At 38.4% G+C, this 21,351-nt stretch overlaps 1 protein-coding gene across 2 annotated transcripts in view; it reads right to left on the bottom strand.

Moving 5' to 3' along the window:
* Positions 1-21,330, bottom strand: part of LOC126100103 (coronin-6) — a 97,304-nt gene extending 75,974 nt beyond the window's left edge. The window contains exons 1-3 of one of the 2 annotated variants that reach the window (XM_049910619.1): positions 21,145-21,330; positions 20,652-20,849; positions 10,697-10,851 (exon numbers count right to left, since the gene is read on the bottom strand). In XM_049910619.1, coding sequence (XP_049766576.1) covers positions 10,697-10,851; positions 20,652-20,849 — 353 coding nt within the window. In that variant the 5' untranslated portion in view covers positions 21,145-21,330. Of the gene's footprint in view, positions 1-10,696; positions 10,852-20,651; positions 20,850-20,990 lie in introns of both variants that reach the window. The other variant, XM_049910618.1, reaches the window with a different exon arrangement.
* Between the last annotated feature and the right edge of the window lie 21 nt (positions 21,331-21,351).

Below are 21,351 nucleotides of genomic sequence, written 5' to 3'. Positions count from 1 at the left end.
TATGGCCGACTTACCCCTTCTTTTAACCGAAATATGTGATAAACAATTGGAACAAACAATCTGTGCCGTGAAACATGGCAAGGTGTAAGAGCCCTGGTAGGTCAGAGGTTCAACAGTGATGCTGGGGTTGGAGGTTATGGGCACAATTGGCTGCAGACATTACTATCTTCTTTCTAGGATGACGGGATACCAAAGTTACCCATTTGTTGGAAAATGTGTTTCAAAAGGAGGATGACCTGAACATAAATTACCAGCAATTATAATGTTACAACCAAATAAAAAATATTTTAAAAAGGTTTCAATGTATTTGATTCACCCTAATGCAACAACTGCCTACACATTGCACCCCTCTCCCTCCTCATGCAGGGTCTAATTAAAGAATACACAGATGTATTTAGGCAGAGCACACACGTCCAGACACCTGTGTGTCGCCCTCCATAGATAATGCTGGAATTCAGTATGGTGTTGGTCCACCCCTAGCCTTGATGACAACTTCCACTCTCACAAGTATACGTTCAACCAGGTGCCACAAGGTTTCTTGGGGAATAGCAGCCCATTCTTCACGGAGTGCTGCACTGAGGAGAGAGATCGATGTCAGTCAGAGAGGCCTGGCAGGAAGTCTGCGTTCCAAAACATCCCAAAGGTGTTCTATAGGATTCAGGTCAGGGCTCTGTGCAGGCCAGTCCATTACAGGGATATTACTGTTGTGTAACCACTCTGCCACAGGCCGTGCATTATGAGCAGGTGCTTGATCGTGTTGAAAAATGCAATCACCATCCCCAAATTGCTCTTCAACAGTGGGAAGCAAGGAGATCCTTAAAACATCAATGTAGGCCTTTGCTGTGATAGTGCCATACATAACAACAAGGGCTGCAAGCCCCCTCCATGAGAAACATGACCACACCACAACACCACTGCCTCCAAATTTTACTGTTGGCACTACACACGCTGGCAGATGACGTTCAACGGGAATTCGCCATACCCACACCCTGCCATCGGGTAGCCACACTGTGTACTGTCATTTGTCACTCCACACAACATTTTTCCACAATTCAATCGTCTTACACCATATGAGGTGTCGTTTGGCATTTACCGGCATGATGTGCGACTTATGAGCAGCTGCTCGACCATGAAATCCAAGTTCTCTCCCCTCCCGCCTAACTGTCATAGTACTTGCAGTGGATCCTCATACAGTTTGGAATTCCTGTGTGATTGTGTGGACAGATGTCTGCCTATTACATATTATGACCCCCTTCAACTGTTGGCGGTCTCTATCAGTCAACAGACCAGGTTGGCCTCTACACTTTTGTGCTGTATGTGCTCCTTCACATTTCCACTTCACTATCACACTGAAAACAGTGGACATAGGGATGTTTTGGACTGTGTAAATCTCGCGTACAGATGTATGAGAAGTGACAACCAACCACTTGACCATGTTCAAAGTCCATGAGTTCCGCAGAGTGCCCCATTCTGCTCTCTCACGATGTCTAATGACTACTGAGGTCACTATGGAGTACTTGGCAGTAGGTGGCAGCACAATGCACCTAATATGAAAAATTTATGTTTTGGGGTTGTCCAGATACTTTTGATCACATGGTGTGTGTGTGTGTGTGTGTGTGTGTGTGTGTGTGTGTGTGTGTGTGCGCGCACACGCATTGAAGTTTCACAAGGCACCTCTCAAAAACTAATCTATCTTGATTTTCTGACGATTTGTTACTAAGTTAGAGACCTCTCTAAATGAGAGTATTTGTGAAATGGTGCAATGAAAGGGAAAATAAAAAAAAGTGTGACAAAAAAACTACAAGTGACAGAGATCTGCAATTATTTTTAATGAAAACCTTGTTCACAATACTATCAGATGTAATAAACACACTGCTGAGCTTTTTTTTTCCACCTTTAATTTGTAAGAATGACCTATGCAAATTTGTAACTTTTTACAAACTTGAAATCTATGTTTTGAAAATATGAATAGTCAGAGGATGTTACCGTAACTGTCTTGAAAATTATGAAGCGGAAAGACCTCTGTCAGCTATGACATCAACGTCTGAAATTCTTAAACTATCAATATATTTCTACATGAAGATGGGAGAATCTGAAAGTTTCTGATTCTTCGTAAATTATTTTCTCTGAAATCCCCATTCTGAATATTCTAAAAATTTCATGGTATGTTAGTTGGTAACTGCACTTCTGAAGGTACAATCAAAGTGGGCAATGTTAAGAGGTGCAAAATTTTAGGTTTTTTTATGTTAGACCTAGCTACACTGGACACTTAAAAAGTTACACTGACTGCATCTGTTGAGTAAACATAATACAAAACTATTATTCACAAACTTTTATTGCTTCTGTAATGCTTTTACTTCCTTACGGCATTACATGAATTAAAATTGCCTATACTGTAACAAATCAACACTGCACTGTTAAAATGAGTTCATTTGCCCCCCCCCCCCCCCCATCTGCTCCACACTGAACTTTTATAGCTGAGCTGAATTTGCACATGGACAATGATAATCCAACAAGAGCAGTACTTGGGAAATGGAAACTGAACACTGATCTGTTACTAATGGCCATTTGAAAGAATTTGTCAGACCACGAGGTGTTATAAAGGAGACTGTTACATCTTGCAGCTCACAAGAGAGGCTAATTATTTGTCCCATCCACCACTGATTGTCATACACACAAGAAATGAAACTGTTCACAACGAACATACTGAGATATCTGCATTTCACACACAATAACAGGCTGCATTTTGTGTAGAACTGTTCTTGCTATGTATCATGGCAAGAAGGAACTACAATCAAGGAAATGGCACCAACTGACAAGGGAGCTTCTTTACTGTAGGTCCGGACTTGGTTTTACTGAAAATGCCAAAATTTGTTCATACCAGAATGCCTTATTGACAACAAAATTTCAATTCCTGCAGAATTTCTGCAACCCGTTTGGTAAAGAAAAATATATAACCAGGAAGGCTTGAACACCAGTAAACATTGCAATCTCCTATAGGTTGAAGTTACTGACTAATGAAGTTTTTAAACTTGGTCAGAAAATTTATACCAAATGTAGACATGAAACGCCCAAAAAGAATCATCCCGTCAGGATAAGCAAGAATCACCACTCACTGACGACATGGGTGTTGTTGATGCTCACTTTACTGCTAACATTTCATTATCATCAATTGGAGAGTCACTACTAAAGCTCCAACGGATCAGCGAAAGGGATTCAATGGGACAAGCCCTAGGCAGCATTACTAAGGTAATTGCCACAGCTGCTGGTATGAGCCAAGTAGTTATTGCTCAGATACAAATGGAAGAGTTCCATTAACGTAAAGGTATGGACATCTTAACTGTACAACTTAAGATTAAACTTCAGACTTCAAGCAATAGCAGTAAAGTTCAAATTTTGACCCTGGCCCAAATAGCAGCACTACTGAAAAAAATGGCTAAAGAATTTGCTGTTTCAACTAAGATGGTGAAGAAGGCTAGGAAACTAAAGATGGGATTTTGACAACACCTGCAAATGAAAAAGTGGAAAAATGTCCTCACTTTCTTTGAAGATGAAGAGTTTTCTCGTTTATGCCCAGGCAAAACAGGATGTGTTGCAGTAAGAATAAATGGGGAAAGTATCACAAGGAGAAACAACTCCTCCTTTGTAACCTTAAAGAAATGTTCATTGCTTATCTTAAGCAACATGGAAATGAACTAAGCTTCTCAAAATTTTTTGAGCTCAGGCTGAATTGATGTAGTACAGCTGGTGCTTCTGGATCACATTCTCGATGTGTAGGTGCAATTCATCAAAATGTCAAATTAATGTTGGCTTCAGCAACATCCATTCAAGATGGCTAAAAGGATTTGATAAAAAAAACTGTATGCAGTTTGGAATCAAAAAATTGAACACTCCAACACTGTGAGGAATGTCCAGAAAAAATTCAACTAGATGCTTTTCTTGAAAACTCTTTTAAAGACTATGACTCTGAAGAAACCACGAAATACAAGCAATGGGTCCATGCTGGCAGACACACATTGGAGACTTGCCAGAGAACTGTTGAAGATTTCATGGGGGCATTGATTTTGAAAATTGCCGACTTAAGAAGCCATCACTTGTGCCAGAACACCAAAGTTTGTTTCTTAAGTATGTAAAAAGAAATCTTACAGGAATTGAATTAATTGTATTGACGGATTTTGCTGAGAATTATTAATTTGTTGTTCAGGATACTGTGCAAGGATTCCATTGGGAGAATAGTCAGGCCACATTTCATTCATCTGATGTCTATTTCGATGGCAAAGAATATCAGAGTATTAGCATTCGTATGGTCAGTGACTGTTTTGTCATAATACCATTGCTGCCCATACCTTTCAAATAAAGTTGATAGCATATTTAAAGACAAAGACTGAATACTTTAAGAACATTTATTACTTCTGTGATGATTCAGCTGCTCAATATAAGAATTTTAAAAATTTCATCAATTAATGCCTGCACAAAAAGGATTTTGGCATCACTGACAAATGGAATTATTTTGGAACAAGCCACGGTAAATTGCCTTGTGACGGCATTGGGGAGGAACAGCAAAAGAACACGCAGGATTTGCTAGTCTTCAGAGGGCCTAAGATAACCAAATATTGACTCCATACGATTTATTCAAATTCTGTGATGATAGTATTCCAGGTGTAAAGCTTTATGAATAAAAAGAAGAAATTGAAAAAAAATCGACCCAGATCAAGAAACAAGATTTACCGTGGGACATACAGTATCTGGAACAACAGAAAATCAATTAATTATAATCAGCTCGGAGTAAGCAGAGTTTCCAATGATGCTACAGCATTCACAGTTAACACCTTCGAAACAGATGAAGGAATTACAACAGTCTCAATTCCAACTTTACAATCAGGACAGTATATTACTTGTATGTATGGCAATTTTTGATGGATTGGAAACGTATGAAGTTTCACATGAAGAACAAGACGCCCTCATCAGTTTTATGCACCCACACGGTAATGCTCGTTCCTTCCACTGGTCAACTGCTAAACGTACCTGCTGGATTCCTGAGCAATTTATCTTCATGACTTTAGAAGCCCCATCATCATCATCATCATCATCATCATAATCATCATCAGGGAAACGATACAGTTGACAAAATTGTGAAAGTGCTTAAGCAAAAATGGAACTGACTCTAGTATTTTTGTTCTGCAAATTTACTGTGTTTTGCACTATACTTGCTTTTATATAATGTGTTAAACTAATGTTTAAAACTGATTTATACACTTAAATAAAAATAATTAATTATGGGACACAATGAGCTAAACGTTTGACTTTTCGATCTTCTCGAAGTGCTAAGATAATAACTTTTGAAACATATTCTTACTTGTCAAACTGAAAGATCCAGAAATTAAACAATATTTCTTTGAAAGCTTAAAGCATGCCTTTTCCAGCTGTAGCAAGAAAGAGGATTGAAGAAGACACAGTTGAGATATTGTCTCCAAAAAGTACCCTAAAACTTGCAATTAGAAAATTTCAGCCAACTTTGCAGACACATATCTTTTCATTTGGGCATCCAGTACTAATTCAATTTGATTGATATATAGACATCATAGGTAGGACTACCCATCTGAAGTTTTGGCATGATTGGCTCATAAGAAAAGTAGCAAGGGTCGTTCAAACCATGACTTTCAGAATAGTGTGACGAATGTTTTAGCCACTTTAGAGGCTTGTATCTGTATTTAGGTATGGCTAAATCCCTAATTTTTTCTGTGGTGTGATTCAGCATAAAACGTTGTCTATGTGTATTAAAGCAAATGGCCAAATGTCTGCTAGAAATTTTAAAAAAGCCTAGCAAACATGGCACATTCGCACCATCGTACATGATGCAGAAGTGAGTAGCCTCTCTTTAAAATCCCCTAAGAATTCAACCATTGAAGATACTTGACTAAAATTTGGTATGTAGCCACCAAAGACCATATAGAACCTCCACACCAAATTTGATTAGATTTGGAGATGGCTGAATAGGGACACCTGGTTCCTTTGATGTTTAATGACACAGCGGTGACTTGGCTGAATTACTACCACTGGCTTCATAGTAGACCACTCTTATTTTCTTCTCTCTCTCTCTCTCTCTCTCTCTCTCTATCTCTCTCTATCTCTCTCTCACTCAATTCCCCAAATGTACTATCATTTAGAAGTACAAGTTTCATAGTTCATAGTACTGTTGAAATGGTCTGTACAAATCCAGCAGCTTCTCTTACAGCATCAACAGCTTTATGCTGGAATCAAATCTTGTTGCAAACTCTTTACACAGACCTCCTACCCCATCACATGCACTTCTCTCATTATCTGTTGCTCAAAATAATCTATTTTTTGTCTTAATTCTTGTATACTGTTTTCAAAGTTATAAGGCTGAAAGCAGTTTTTAAAATGAGATGCTGCACCCATCAGTCACATACAAATGTTTAGGAAATGTATCACCTCTAGATGCTATGCCATCAATTATCATACTGACACGATAGTGTGCATGTGCACTGTCATGAATAAGATAACTGACAATAGCAAAACAGTGTGATGTTCCAAGGAAATGAGTATCAACACTTATAATGTGTTGCCAGTGGTAACTTTGAACTTCATTCTGCAAAGCAACAGATCAGCTCTCAGCAAAGTCAAAATGAAAAAATAATGAGTCAGTATTTTAGGATGTGGCTGACTTCACTTCTGCTATGGCCCGTCTCTAAATCTTGCAGATATGATGAGCTATTCGTTTCAAGACCCAATGCCTAACCACAGTAACAAACTTCCCTATTTCCACTGCCTTCTTCACCAACTCTCCTCCCTCCCACAATGCACAGGTTACACGACTGTCAGTATTCTGAAGCTGTAATGCTTCAATGGCCACTCCTTCAGGACCAGGACACAATGCATACTCTTGCAACCAACAGTTATCTTGTGGCTCTTGACATATACACAAAAGCATAAGGTCCAACTCTGTGCACTTCTTGCCTGTGACACTACTTATGGAGAAACAAATAAGTTGCAAATCAGTGCAGTAAATACATGTGAATACTTCTTTCACTGGCTGTAATTTTACACATTTCTGTTACAAGGAGTAGAATTTTGAGACCAATTTTTAAATTTTAGTTCTCATTTTTCATTAAGAGATATGCTTCTCTTACTGATCTTGTCATATGTCTTTTTACCTTTTTAAGTTTTTCACCATTTTCACTAACAGAGAAAACATCAGCCTGATTAGGACTGTGCCTGCTGCAATCTTTCTCATCACTTAGATAATATTCCAAAGCAATATTAAGAATATCATCATGCAATTGATGCCCACAGTAGGAATCTGGGCATGCCCAAATACCTTTTTCATTCTTTATTATACAAGTCAGTAACTGTACCTTCTTAATAAAGATGGCTGTCGAGATAGCAGTATTTAGGTTTTGAAAACACACATCAGACTGGGTGCCCATGTCACTATCTTCAGCTTCTGCAAAAACTCAATCCACATTATACACTTCACCACGTTTTGAAGATGTTGCTTGTGCAAAACTTTTTTCACATTCTTCCACTTTTCCTTATAAATACTCTGTACTACTTATCTTGCTTGGGTGTTGAAGTGGGGACATATTAAGGGCTACAACAGAAATGCTAACATTCAGAGCCACAACACGTTCACACCCAGGAATATAAACATCTGCATTGTCTTCTTCAGTTTCACAGTCCAATGATGGTGCTCGTTCAGATAGGTTATCACAATATTTATTGTGGTAGCAAGTACAGCAATTCCTGCACAATGGGTGTGTCGGTTACACAGTTACTTGCGGACCAAGATATTTTTGCAATACCTCTGACAAATTTGCAACATTACAAAGTGCTTTTCACTTTTCTTACATACAACCTTCTTTTGTCTTTTCATACCATAGTGCACACACCTCACCCTTTCACAATATTTCCTCACTGACATAGTGACACTGTATCTAATAAAAAGTACAAACTAAACACTAAACTCAACTTAATTCATGTGCAAGTTCTCACTCATTCGTTATAAACAGAAAAGAGCTGGAAACAGTTACCGATGTACATATTTTACAACTCAATAGTTTGATATGCATATTTTACACTAGAAATTCAATGATGCATATTTTACACTAGAAATTCAATGATGTGAAATATGCAGGATGTTGAAAAATTTTCTTCACGCAGAAAAATGTTGCCCACTTTGATGGCAGTAACTACTAACACACCAACCAAACAATATATTGTGCAATTTTTGCAAGTTTTGTATGGAGGTTTTTGAGCAGCTAATTCGCAAAACACACAAAAATGTAATTTTTTTTAAATTTTTAGTATTAAATATTTACACAATACAGATAGCTGGAGCAGAGAAGATATTGTTCATAATTATATCAGTTGTATCTGGTAATATTACAAGAAGTTAGCATTCTGTGGCTTTCAAATTAGAAAGCAAGAAATGAAAAAGGAAAATATTAAAATTTTAGTATTTTCTTCATAAATTTAGAAGTTAAAAGAAAGCCAGTGTATGCGTGCATGTACTAAACTTTAAAGCAAAACATCTGCCATGTCTCCAGTACTTTTGGTTATTAGTTTTTTTTCCTTTAGTTCTCTGTTGTTTTAACAGTTGTCTTCACGTTTTTCAAAGGACTGTACCATACACAAAACCCAAGATAAAATGAAACTATTTTATTTCTTAACACACATGATATAGAAGTCTACCACATATTTTTTCCATGGAAATTCATAATCATGAATTGACATGTCCTGTATGATTTGAGATGAAACTACCCTGCAGTCTTTCTTTCTGCACTCCAATGCAAGTGGCAGGGTAAGAAAGCATAAGACGTGGTAAAACAAGATGTACCCTCTATCATGCACATCACAGTGGTTTGCAGACTGCAGATGTAGATTTATAACTACTTAATTTGTAACATGTTGCAACTGGTGAATTACTGCCACTTTTTTCACCCAGCAGAGAGAAGACATTTGAACCTATTGTTTTGCATATTCGCTTCTGCACCTGAGAAACAACCTGTCTTTAAAACAATGACTTTTAGTCAAACCACAGTCTACTTTCGCATTGTCTGCACATCACAAGAACATGTAGGTGGAATTAAAAATACATGAAGGAGTGTACACAAAATACACAGAGGAATATGATACATTACAAATATGGGAAAGAGAATGATAAATTGGATTTTTTGTTTTGTTTTATGGCGTCAGGTCAGCTTGGTGATTTCTCTGCAAGCACGCAATACATATGTTCATGGTACATATACTATAAGTAAATTGCTAAAGCACAAATAAATAAATAGTATCTGTTAAAGCAGAACCAGTATCAGCACCTCCACAACCACCAACACAAAATGAGGCATTTACACCTAATGAAATAACCTACGCAGATTTAACATTACAGTCGACTGTGGGAACCTTTTTTCTTTTTTTAAGTAGCTAGGTGGATCACAATTTCAGTTCTAGGTTGTATTATGAACTCTCAAAGAACTCTTGCAAAGCTTTTTGACACACACACACACACACACACACACACACACACACACACACACACACACAGAGAGAGAGAGAGAGAGAGAGAGAGAGAGAGAGAGAGAGAGAGAGAGAGAGAGAGACTGTCCTTGGGCACAGGGGCCCAACCGCTACTGTGTCTGACCCAAGCATCAATCTACCTGGGGTGGCTAGTGGCTATGGGTAGGGGAATGGGTAGGAAAGAGATGTGGGGTGGGGAAGGATAGCAGGGTAAGGGTGGGGGAAGATGCTAATGTTACCTATAGGAGCATGCAGGGATGTTGTGTGGATAGGATAGGGCTGTTAGATGCAGCACCAGAAGGCTGTGTCATGCGAGGGGTGCAGGGGGGCTTAGAGGAGAGAAGTAGAGAAAGGGAAAGGAAAAGGACTATGTAGGTGTGTTGGCAGTGTAAGAGATATGAGTGTAATACAGGAGTTACAGCAGGGAAGAGGGTAGACAGGTGGAGAACAGAGATGAGCAAAGGCCTGTCTGGAGGGCAGGGACTAGCCAAGGCCCCTGTCTTGTACCTACCTATTTCCTTCACTGCTTTGACTCCCATGCCACACACAATCCTTCTATCCCACCATGGTTCTTTCCCCCTTCTTTACTTTTGTCTCCCCCTCACCCTCCCAGCAGAGCTCACAGATGATGCACATACCAGCCTTACACTGTCCTCACCACATCCCTGTATGCTCCCACAGGCAGCACTAGCATTTTTCCCACCTCTACACAGCTATCCTTCCACCTCCCCAGCCCTTACCTCTTCCCTACTCGCTACCACCCACCCCAGCTGGATTGCTTCGCTTGTAGGATGCAGTTACAGTTGGACCCCAGTGCCCAGAGACAAAAGGCCACACATGTGTGAGTTGTGCTTGTGTGAATTTCTACTTTGGAAGAAAGGCTTTGCCCAAAATGCTAAATATTTAGCATTCTTTTATATTGTGCCTGTCCGCAATTCGATAGGCCTATATGCTCTAAGGGGTGAATAGTAATCTATCCTTCCTAAATTGTTATAAACTTTATTTACCTACTATAAATTTCCCATTTACATTTCTCACAGAATTCAATAAAAAAGTAAAATCTTTATGACCCTCAGCGAAAGATTAGGCTTACTATGAAGAATTAGTGGTGCCAGAAGACACGGTTTTAATTTTAATATTGAAGCTTAACATTTCTCACCTAGAGATACCACCATCCGGAATCTGCCACACCTTGACAACACAGTCTTCTGAACCACTAGCAATAACATTGTCATTGTGTGGACACCACGCTATGTCTAGGACTGGCCCCTTATGTCCACCAACCAATGGATGGTCTGCTGCAATGCGACCAACCTGCAGATTCAATTAAATGTTATGTCAACAACTAATGGAGACATCATTATGAAAAACAAGAAAGATTAATAAGATCCTTAAAAATGAAACATGCTGAGAATAACCATGCATTTCATCTATAATACAACTGAAACAAAACTGAACTACATTTCTTCAGCAACTGAGATGCTAATGAAGTTGGTGCACATGCCCATTTCTCATATATAGCTACAACCACTGTGAAGTACAATATTATAATAATAGTGGGAAAAAAGGATAGAGAGAATCTATACTCAAAAATAATCAATTTTTGAAATATAATGTAATTGAAAATATATTATAAATATAAGCGGATGGATAAAAAAATCTACTCACCGAGTGGCAGGTAGTAAGTCTCCCATGATCCGAAGATCTAGATGACTTTTCTGAATTCTCCCACTTTCATACAACTCACCAGTCCTTTTCCTTCATCCCCCTTCTATCTCCTTGAACCCACCTGCCAGAAGAAGGAGCCATTTGCTCTGAAAGCTTGCACATTTCTTTGACTTTTATGTGCGTTTTCTCCTGCCGCCACTTGGTGAGTAGATAATCTTTTATCTACCCAATTACATTATTTTTCCAAGGTGAGAGAGAGAGAGGGAGAGAGAGAGAGAGAGAGAGAGGGTGGGAGGGAGAGGGACCTTTAATTATGGCACTCCTTGCTTTGTTGGTAACTGCAAAAGGCAATTGTGCTGACCATCTGTAGAAAAGTTCGTAGAATTCTCGAAGAACATTACCTACAGTACTGATAGTTCTTATTTAAATCATCATCAGTCTATAAAAACCACATTAAACCAGTGAGCCAGTATAAATAACACTGACTCTACCTCTAACCCCCCATCCCCCAAGTGGGAAGAAATCACTACAGAAAGTACTTGGTATCTTCTGTATCTGAAGGGATATTAGTTATACCAAAGGAATTTGATAAAGGTATTACATATGCTTTGACTAAACTGTCACATACACACTGATGATAATGGTCCATTACGCAGACATTTGTTGATTTTTTTCTTTTTAACAGAAGGTCATTTCCACATTTGCAATAACTTTCCAGAAGGGCCGGTTACTGTAAAAATGTTTCACAATACTGCGAAACCAATGTAGCACTATCATTTGGCAAGTTAACAACTGCAATGGTATTATGGCTTCTACACTGCCACCCTACATGATACCCAATCTATTAAATACATGGTTTCTTCAAGTTTTATTAATTTTTTTATTTCGTTGTGCTTTGTATAACATATGTAACTCCCCTAAGTTTGTATTTATTTCTTTATGTATTACTAATTCTTATTTAATAAAAAATATACTTGCTTTTATTGTCTGATTCAAGTTAATCGACATTTACCATTTAGAGTCCAAAGTTGTCACAGTGAACTTCTCTTTACAGCAAAGTGAGGTCACCTACGAGTCTACGTCTCCACCAAAAATCACACAAATATTCTGAAACTCACGTATGGTACAGATCGCTACAGCATCTTCTAGTAAGACAAACATGTAATACTAATTTTAATTAGAGCCAAAGTGACGTGCTTCTGTAAACAGGCAAAACTGGGAACTGAAAAGTTTTCTCACTTGAAATCTGGCATGCACAATGCACCATAAGTAGCAACACAGTTGAAGCCGACAGTGCCAATACTGCCATCACTGGCATATTGGTGCCAGGAGCAGTCCAGCTAGGCAACTATCAAATCCCAACTGCTTTAAATCAGAATATAGCTCACTGGAGAGAAACGAAGAGCTCTTTCCCATACACATCTCAAACATATGTTTTCTGAATACAGTATGCAGCTTTATCTTGTAAGCCACTGAATTAAAGTGGATCCTTCTATTGTGTTTATAATTATTTCTCTTCTAACAAACAGTTATTTTTACATTTCATTATATCTGTTATTGCTAACTTTTAACTTATTTCCACCTCCCACCTCCCCCCAATCTCCATGCCGCCACTCAATAATATTTCATTCCCCTTTTCTGCTTTTTTCCATTCAACTGATTCTTCCACTGGGTCAACCAAAACTTGTACTCCACCTGTGTGCTTTGACCTGTGACATAACTTTGTTGGGGGATGTCATGGTAGTGCAGTGTTTTTTTGTCAGGTCAGTTGTAGGTGGCATGCTGCAGTACTTTGTGGTTGTGCTTGGAATTTTGTGTGTGTGTGTGTGTGTGTGTGTGTGTGTGTGTGTGTGTGTGTGTTTTAGATTTATGTGATGGTGGCTTTTGATGGTAAGTATTTTTTGTAGTTTTGTTGTTGCAATCTGTATGGTATATGTGCAAGTTTATAGTTACTTTTGTATATCAGAATCGTTAATAATGCAAGCTTTCATTGATTTCAGGTTTTTTCTTGTTAGTGAAGGTAACTGTGTTGGATTGTGGTTGATAAGTACTGTGGCTTTTTGTTTACCATCAATGGTTAGGTTCCGTTTTTTTTTTATCAGTTATGTAGCTGGCTTTTGGATTGTTATACTGTGGACTTTGTTTCAGATAGCTAGTGTAAGTGAAGGTTTGGATAATGGATTTGATAATTTCAGGGAGTTGGTTTTTGGTACAGCAGGTTTTGTTTTTGTTGCCATATAGGTCAAGTGAAATTTGTAGTACTGAGTTTCAGAGTTGCGTGTGGGTTCACAGCATCAATGGCTTCGTATGATTTATGTAGGTCAAATCAAATTTATGGTACCTTGTATCTGAGCTGTGCATGTTACTGGTATCATGGTCTTCGTTTGAGCTACACAGACCAAGTGAAGTTTATGATATCAACCATTTCGTCTTTTTTTTTTTTTGTGCGTGTTGAATGTCGGGAATTCTGTTCGCTAGATTTTTGAGTTATTTGTTTTGGAATGGTGTCATTCTTAGAGTCATATATTTAGTTTGCCTTCGACAGAAAAACTGTATTTTCCATGGGTGTCCCATTACTTTCATTCTATTGCTGGAGTTAAATATTTATGTGCTCTTTATGTTTGTTCGCAGGTCTAATGGGTGATGTAATGGTTGCCATCTTGTACACATTTGAAACAAGGGTGCAACCATATTGACATCACAAGTCAAAGCCAACGAGTGGAATTGCAAATTTCATTTTAGCCTTTCCATTTCACTTTGTCTACACTGTGTCTGCATTAAGTTCATGTTTATAACTATTTGACAGCCTGCGCTTTCCTCTCCTCCTCTCATCATCTTTTGTTATCTCACATCTGCACAAGATGTGATATTTATTTACTTTCTTCTTCCTCTTAACTTTTACATTACATGATGATCATACTGAAATGCTAAACTGTGATTCTAATTTGACACTATCTCAACTTTCTAGGTAGAAACATTCTACCTGTAAGGTTATACAACTACTTTCAAGAAACAAATTTACAGTTTTCTTACTGCAGTTCTTATAAATAGTGAAACTTTACACTAGCACCGACAAATTTTTTGACAAGGCTGAAAATTAAGATTTATGTGATGAGTCACATTTCTTCTGTAATGGCATGGACTACTTCCATAAAATATGTGAAACATGAGGTTTTTACCCTCGTCTGCAAGCACAGGTTTGTATCCCATCTTACAAACATCATTAGTTTTCTGGATACTACGTTATCTCCTCTTATGCTGATCCTAGTTGATGCAAACTAAAAAATTATGTCTTTTGACACGTCAGTTATTCACATTATTTCAAACTTTGTTGACTGTGCAGTAGGCAAGACCTTTTTATTATAAGTCTTATTGGCATTCCGAACAGTTAAAGTAATATCCCAGCTTGTGATAGATGAAAGTGAAGCAAATACAGTATTTTGTTACACAATGAGAATATTTGCAACAAAATATTGTTATCTAATTATCAGCCACTGAAATTCAATCACTCGTTAAATCATGCAAAAATATTTGTTGTTCATTACTTATCTGTCTCTATTAATATTTTTAATTAAAGTGGGCAATTGGAAGCGTATTTTATGTACAGCAAGAGAAAGATTTATGACCCGCAAATAATATGAAAAGTGCCAGACTATTGATCCAAAGGTTTGGGGTCTGATCTCTCAGCCAGTTCTATAATTTTTTTCTGTCACTTATAACTGCTTTCACTTCTGGCAACGTTGGTTAATGGGAAAAAAAGCTATGTTGCGGTTTGGTTTGAAGTTCATGTTAAACTATAGGTCTCCCCCTACAGTTTGCTCGTTAAGTCAATTCAAAGTTCAGAGGAAGACAACAGTATACCACCTCAACAGGACCATGCCTAGCAAATAACTGTGGTGGTCAAACCAATCTTCAGACTGATGAAAGTTTTGCTTTTTTTAAAAAAATTACAAACATGTCAAATACTGGCTGGTGTTAATATTTAAGGTGTTTTACTCTTGTTAATATTTGTCTCGGGTGTATCTGTTGCTTTTGAAATCGTAAATATGTAGGGGAAGTAAGAGATGGATTGCATGTACGTTTCCAGGTTTCCACAGAAGGTCAAAACCACACTTCTATGCATAACATTTTCACAACTGATCTATATGTGAGTCAGAATAATAGAGTGACTGACAGCAAGTTATTTACAGGGCAGCTGCCATAGCAACAACCAACTGGAGCACAAGTTCGACCATACTTTGTCTGGGCCTAGTTGTCATACCGCTCTGTTACCTCAGCTACTAGTTATAGCCCAATTGTGGATGAAAACTGCAGTCTTTAATGTAATTGTTGTGTTTTGTTCTTATATGCTTTGTTTCTCTGTGTGATATGTTTATGTTAAGGAATGTGTGAAGCTCAGTGTGAAATTGCTCAGGGAAGTGATAGGACTATTAGGGATACCGAAAATTTAACTGAATACTGCTCTTTAACAGTGGATGTATGGACATTATGAGTACGGAACCAAATGGTTGCTGCTATCAGACACACATTGCACTTGTATGAAACTGTGAATCATCATCATCATCATCATCATCATCATCATCATCATCATCATCATCATCTCCCCCCCCCCCCCCCCCCTACCATGCTCAAATGCCAGTCACTTTCTTATTCTGATCTAAGTGTAGCAACCTCTTTCAGATGCTCTGAGCACACTTCAGGTCACTATACTGAGCACAATGGCTGGCTCAGTCATTAAAATATAATGTGCCAAAATGAACTGCCTATTCACTAAAAATATATAACCAGTCAAACAAGCAAGAAAACCTCAGAAATCTCCACCAGAAATTGAACAGATGCAGTGTTTATGCTTTGCATCAGTAGAGTGTTCACACTAAAATCAGAACCGCAACATATGTTGCAGTCTAAGTACTAGCCTTCACCACTATTATTACACAATCTTTTTCATCAAGATCTTTTTGCCCCCCCCTCCCCCCAATCATCTTTTATCACAGGTAATATAATTATATACATATCACCATGATTACAAACAACTTGTCAAGAAGAGGTAAGGTGTCAATGGGGGTAGCACTGGCCTTTTGTTGTGCCTATTTGCAACTCAGTATCTCTGCTATATGGCAGGTGGGAGTCCAGAAGAGTCTGATTCCACCCATCTACTCTGATCCATGACGTCCCCAATATGGCGGAAATGACCATTCTCAATGTCTCCAATATGGCACCTATGACGTCATTACATAAACACGACAAACAACACGAAAGTACATATAAAACCAACCAACACATTTCCCTCCAAAAATACAATCAAACTAATGGGACCAAAGCAGGAAATTAGGTTTTTTTGGGTGTGGACAAACTAAATGTAAACACATACCGACACACACCACTATCCCAAACCACACAAATAGATGACATAAAAACACCACAAAAGTCCTAAATTCTGCTACATTTACAATATCGACAGGAATCTGTCACTTCCCTTCACCTACATAGCTCAACCGCAATTGTCGATACCACAGAACAAAAACCAACTACTCCAAAAATTATAATCACACCACAACTATTGATACCACGAAACCAACATTAAAAACAACAAAAATTGGAATCTGATACTTCCCTTGACCTATATAGGTCAACAGCAGCTCACAATACCAAAAAACACATAGCTACGACAACATGTTGGAATCTGTCACTTCCCATGACCTATACAGCTCAAATACAACTGGCAATAGCAAAAAAATTGAAATAGAGTATTTTCCCTAATATACATAAACCAACCACAAGTGCAGATACCAAAACATCAACCACCAACACATGCAATAAATAACACCGACCCAATAACACACAAAATCCCACTGAGCCTCATAACACACAAACAATAGACCAATAGAGGTGCCGTGTGTGCCTTGGCCAACCCAGATGGTATTGCCGGAGGCTTCTGTTGGTAAGCAATTTTTGTTTTGGTTTTATTCCACAGTGATTGTGATGTTTTGTCTATTGTGTATTTGTGGTAGGTCGGCCGTGTTTTAATTCATGTAGTGAATATGGGGTATTTGGGTTTTTGAGTTGTTGGCGTTTTGGTTAACCACTTTTTGGAGTTGAAGGTGCTGTTTTTTTTTGTACAAATAGCCGTGACTGAGCTATGTAGGTCAAGAGAAATGTGTGATTCCACTTTTCAGAGATGTAGGTATTGATAGCAGCAGTTGAGCTATACAGGGTGTTACAAAAAGGTACAGCCAAACTTTCAGGAAACATTCCTCACACACAAAAAAAGAAAATATGTTATGTGGACATGTGTCCGGAAATGCTTACTTTCCATGTTAGAGCTCATTTTATTACTTCTCTTCAAATCACATTAATCATGGAATGGAAACAAACAGCAACAGAATGTACCAGTGTGACTTCAAACACTTTGTTACAGGAAATGTTCAAAATGTCCTCCGTTAGCGAGGATACATGCATCCATCTTCCATCGCATGGAATCCCTGATGTGCTGATGCAGCCCTGGAGAATGGCATATTGTATCACAGCCGTCCATAATACGAGCACAAAGAGTCTCTACATTTGGTACCGGGGTTGCGTAGACAAGAGCTTTCAAATGCTCCCACAAATGAAAGTCAAGAGGGTTGAGGTCAGGAGAGTGGGGAGGCCATGGACTTGGTCCACAGCTACCAACCCATCGGTCACCGAATCTGTTGTTGAGAAGCGTACGAACACTTCGACTGAAATGTGCAGGAGCTTCATCGTGCATGAACCACATGTTGTGTCGTACTTGTAAAGGCATATGTTCTAGCAGCGCAGGTAGAGTATCCCGTATGAAATCGTGATAACGTGCTCCAATGAGCGTAGGTGGAAGAACATGGGGCCCAATCAAGACATCACCAACAATGTATGCCCAAACGTTCACAGAAAATCTGTGTTGATGACGTGAGTGCACGATCGTCAGCCCACACATGTTGATTGTGAAAATTTACAATTTGATCACGTTGGAATGAAGCCTCATCCGTAAAGAGAACATTTGCACTGAAATGAGGATTGACACATTGTTGGATGAACCATTTGCAGAAGTGTACCTGTGGAGGCCAATCAGCTGCTGATAGTGCCTGTACACGCTGTACATGGTACGGAAACAGCTGGTTCTCCCATAGCACTCTCCATACAGTGACGTAGTCAACGTTACCTTGTACAGCAGCAACTTCTCTGACGCTGACATTAGGGTTATCGTCAACTACACCAAGAATTGCCAAGTCCATTGCAGGTGTCCTCGTCGTTCTAGTCTTCCCCAGTCGCGAGTCATAGACTGGAACGTTCCGTGCTCTCCCTAAGACACCGATCAATTGCTTCGAACGTCTTCCTGTTGGGACACCTTCGTTCTGGAAATCTGTCTCGATACAAACGTACCGCACCACGGCTATTGCCCCGTGCTAATCCATACATCAAATGGGCATATGCCAACTCGTCATTTGTAAACATTGCACTGACTGCAAAACCACATTCGTGACGAACACTAACCTGTTGATGCTACGTACTGATGTGCTTGATGCTAGTACTGTAGTGCAATGAGTTGCAAGTCAACACAAGCACCGAAATCAACATTACCTTCCTTCAATTGGGCCAACCAGTGGTGAATCGATGAAGTACAGTACATACTGACGAAACTAAAATGAGCTCTAACATGGAAATTAAGCATTTATGGACACATCTCCACATAGCATCTTTTCTTTATTCGTGTGTGAGGAATGTTTCCTGAACGTTTGGCCGTACCTTTTTGTAACACCCTGTATAGGTAAAGGGAAATGTCCGATTCCTGTATTGTTGGAGTAGCAGAGTGTTTTAATTTAATTTTTTTTAAATATCATTTGTTTTCGGATGGTGTGGTAATTTTTTTTATTGTTGTATATTTAGCCTGTCCCCACCCTAAACCCCCACTTTTCCACTATTATCATGTTAGTTTCATTTTATTTTTGGACTGAGACATTACTGCATCATTTTAATTTTTGTTTGCCTTTGTTGGCATGCGTATGTAGTGATGTCATTGTTGCCATATTGTATACACCGGAACTAGCCATTTCCGCCACACTGATGGCATCACAGGTCAAAGCAGACAGGTAGAATCTGACAATTCTGATGGCACCATGGGTCAAAATGGATAGGTTAATAATCTGTACATTCTAGAGTTCCTACTGAACAATTTGATATGCAGTGTGGGATTCTTCAGGCTATTAAGGAAGCAAATCAACAAACATTCTTAACACATCAAATGTTGATAAAAAAATATTCTTTATCCAAAATCACATCCGGGAAAAGCCACATTGCAGATTTGTATGTAAAAATACACTCACACTGATTGTCACAGTGGTAATATTTTTACTGAAATTATCAAGGTGCCAAAACCCTAACTCCAAAATTAATATCATGCCTATCCTTGTATTACTGCTGTCCTGCAGTCCAATGTCAAAGCTATCTCGTTCCTTGATGGTGTTCCGCAGAAAGTTACTTAATCTTCAATCCATTTTACTTATTCAACTGCTGGTCTTATATATCCTCACGCCAGTTTCAAGAAAAGCTATGGTTTATTGTGTTGTAAACTGCAAGTCTGTATATTACGGATAATAACTTAATTGGAAAAGTATTTTTAAAAAAGTTGTGTGGGAGGTGCAGCACTAATGTTACGTGATTTAACTAAATGACAAATTCTAATTCATTATGGTCTGATGGGGACTTAAACTCATTCCTTTTATTTTTTGGGGACTTGGTATTTTCCAAGTAGAATTCATCTACAGCATGGTTTAGGAAATTTATTATCAATAATGAACAATACTTTAATTTCAATAAGAAATAAGGCCACCTTCTATATTTTCTGTTGCAAAGCGATTAGTTTGTCAACATATCATAAAACCGGGTCTCAAATTACAGTGCTCTGTGCTTTTGCATGAAAATGGAAAGCAAAATTAATTTATGTCAATCATTCCCGGATACCTTAAAGCAATTTAAACTTCTTTACACTTCATTCACACTTAAATCAGTGGAATATTCCATAAGGAAGCATGCATTCAGTAAGCATATATTTTGAGATGATTCTAAAAATACACCACACCAGTATGTTGCAACAGATGAAAGTCTTTATTATTAAAAAAAGCGTTGAGAATCCTTAAGAATTCAGCACTAAGGTTTCTCTCTCTATCCTGAATCCCTTATCGCCGATTCCAATGCATATCAAAGCATTACCATTAAAAAAAAATCTAAGTTCGTAAAGTACACCGACAACTTGCTATTTCAAAGCTAAAGGTATCTCTAAGTAGTCTGGTAGAACGGTGACACATGTCGTTTATCAACACACACACACTGGCTCAAAAGTAGGGGAGCGGTTTCCTGTTGTGTTGACACATCCTTCCTCAAAACTCATTATCAAAGTGCGAGAGAACCAGCAACCTATTAAAATGAATTACCTTACTCAAAGGTAAGACGACGAACGCTCCGCCACCAGCCGATTCAACAATGATCGCCAAAAATTTTGGGTTTACTGCACAGAAAGTGGAATCCCACGATGACTTTGACACTCTAATATTGTCATAACATTGTTCTCTTTTCAGAGCAGATCCGTATACATGACGGAACTTGCTACTTCTTACCACACGGAAAGACATCTGAAAAGCATAATCAATACATATGAACATCAATATAATTTGTTGGCTTTCATTAAGATCATACATAATACACTGTTAACCACAAATACGTATAGTTATCGGTATCGCATGACAACAGTAGATCTACATGTCGTCACTCACCTTCTACTGCTTTATTTAATCGCTAATACGTAATGTCACTGCTAACGACGAATATTAGTGACTGTCCATTCATAAATCTAGTATTTGCACTAAAAATTTGGAGGCGTTCTTGATGCGGTTTCGTGTCAATAGAATTCCTGGAAAGCGCCCTTACCTTCGAAACGGAAATAGCGTCACAGCACCATATTAGGTAATGTACCTTGAAATTATTAGATGAAAAATTGCAGTAACGTCTATAGCTAAAACACTACGAAGGTGATACACCGTGTCAACTAGTACTTAATCCACAACCAATGCAAGCATCAACGCCTATAACATGTACGTTCCAATCCCTATTGTTTCGTTTACGAACGCCCTCCGC

Source organism: Schistocerca cancellata, chromosome 9 (genome assembly GCF_023864275.1).
Source record: "Schistocerca cancellata isolate TAMUIC-IGC-003103 chromosome 9, iqSchCanc2.1, whole genome shotgun sequence".
In the NCBI taxonomy this organism is placed as follows: Eukaryota; Metazoa; Arthropoda; class Insecta; order Orthoptera; family Acrididae; genus Schistocerca; species Schistocerca cancellata.
This window is presented reverse-complemented; position numbering and strand designations above follow the sequence as displayed.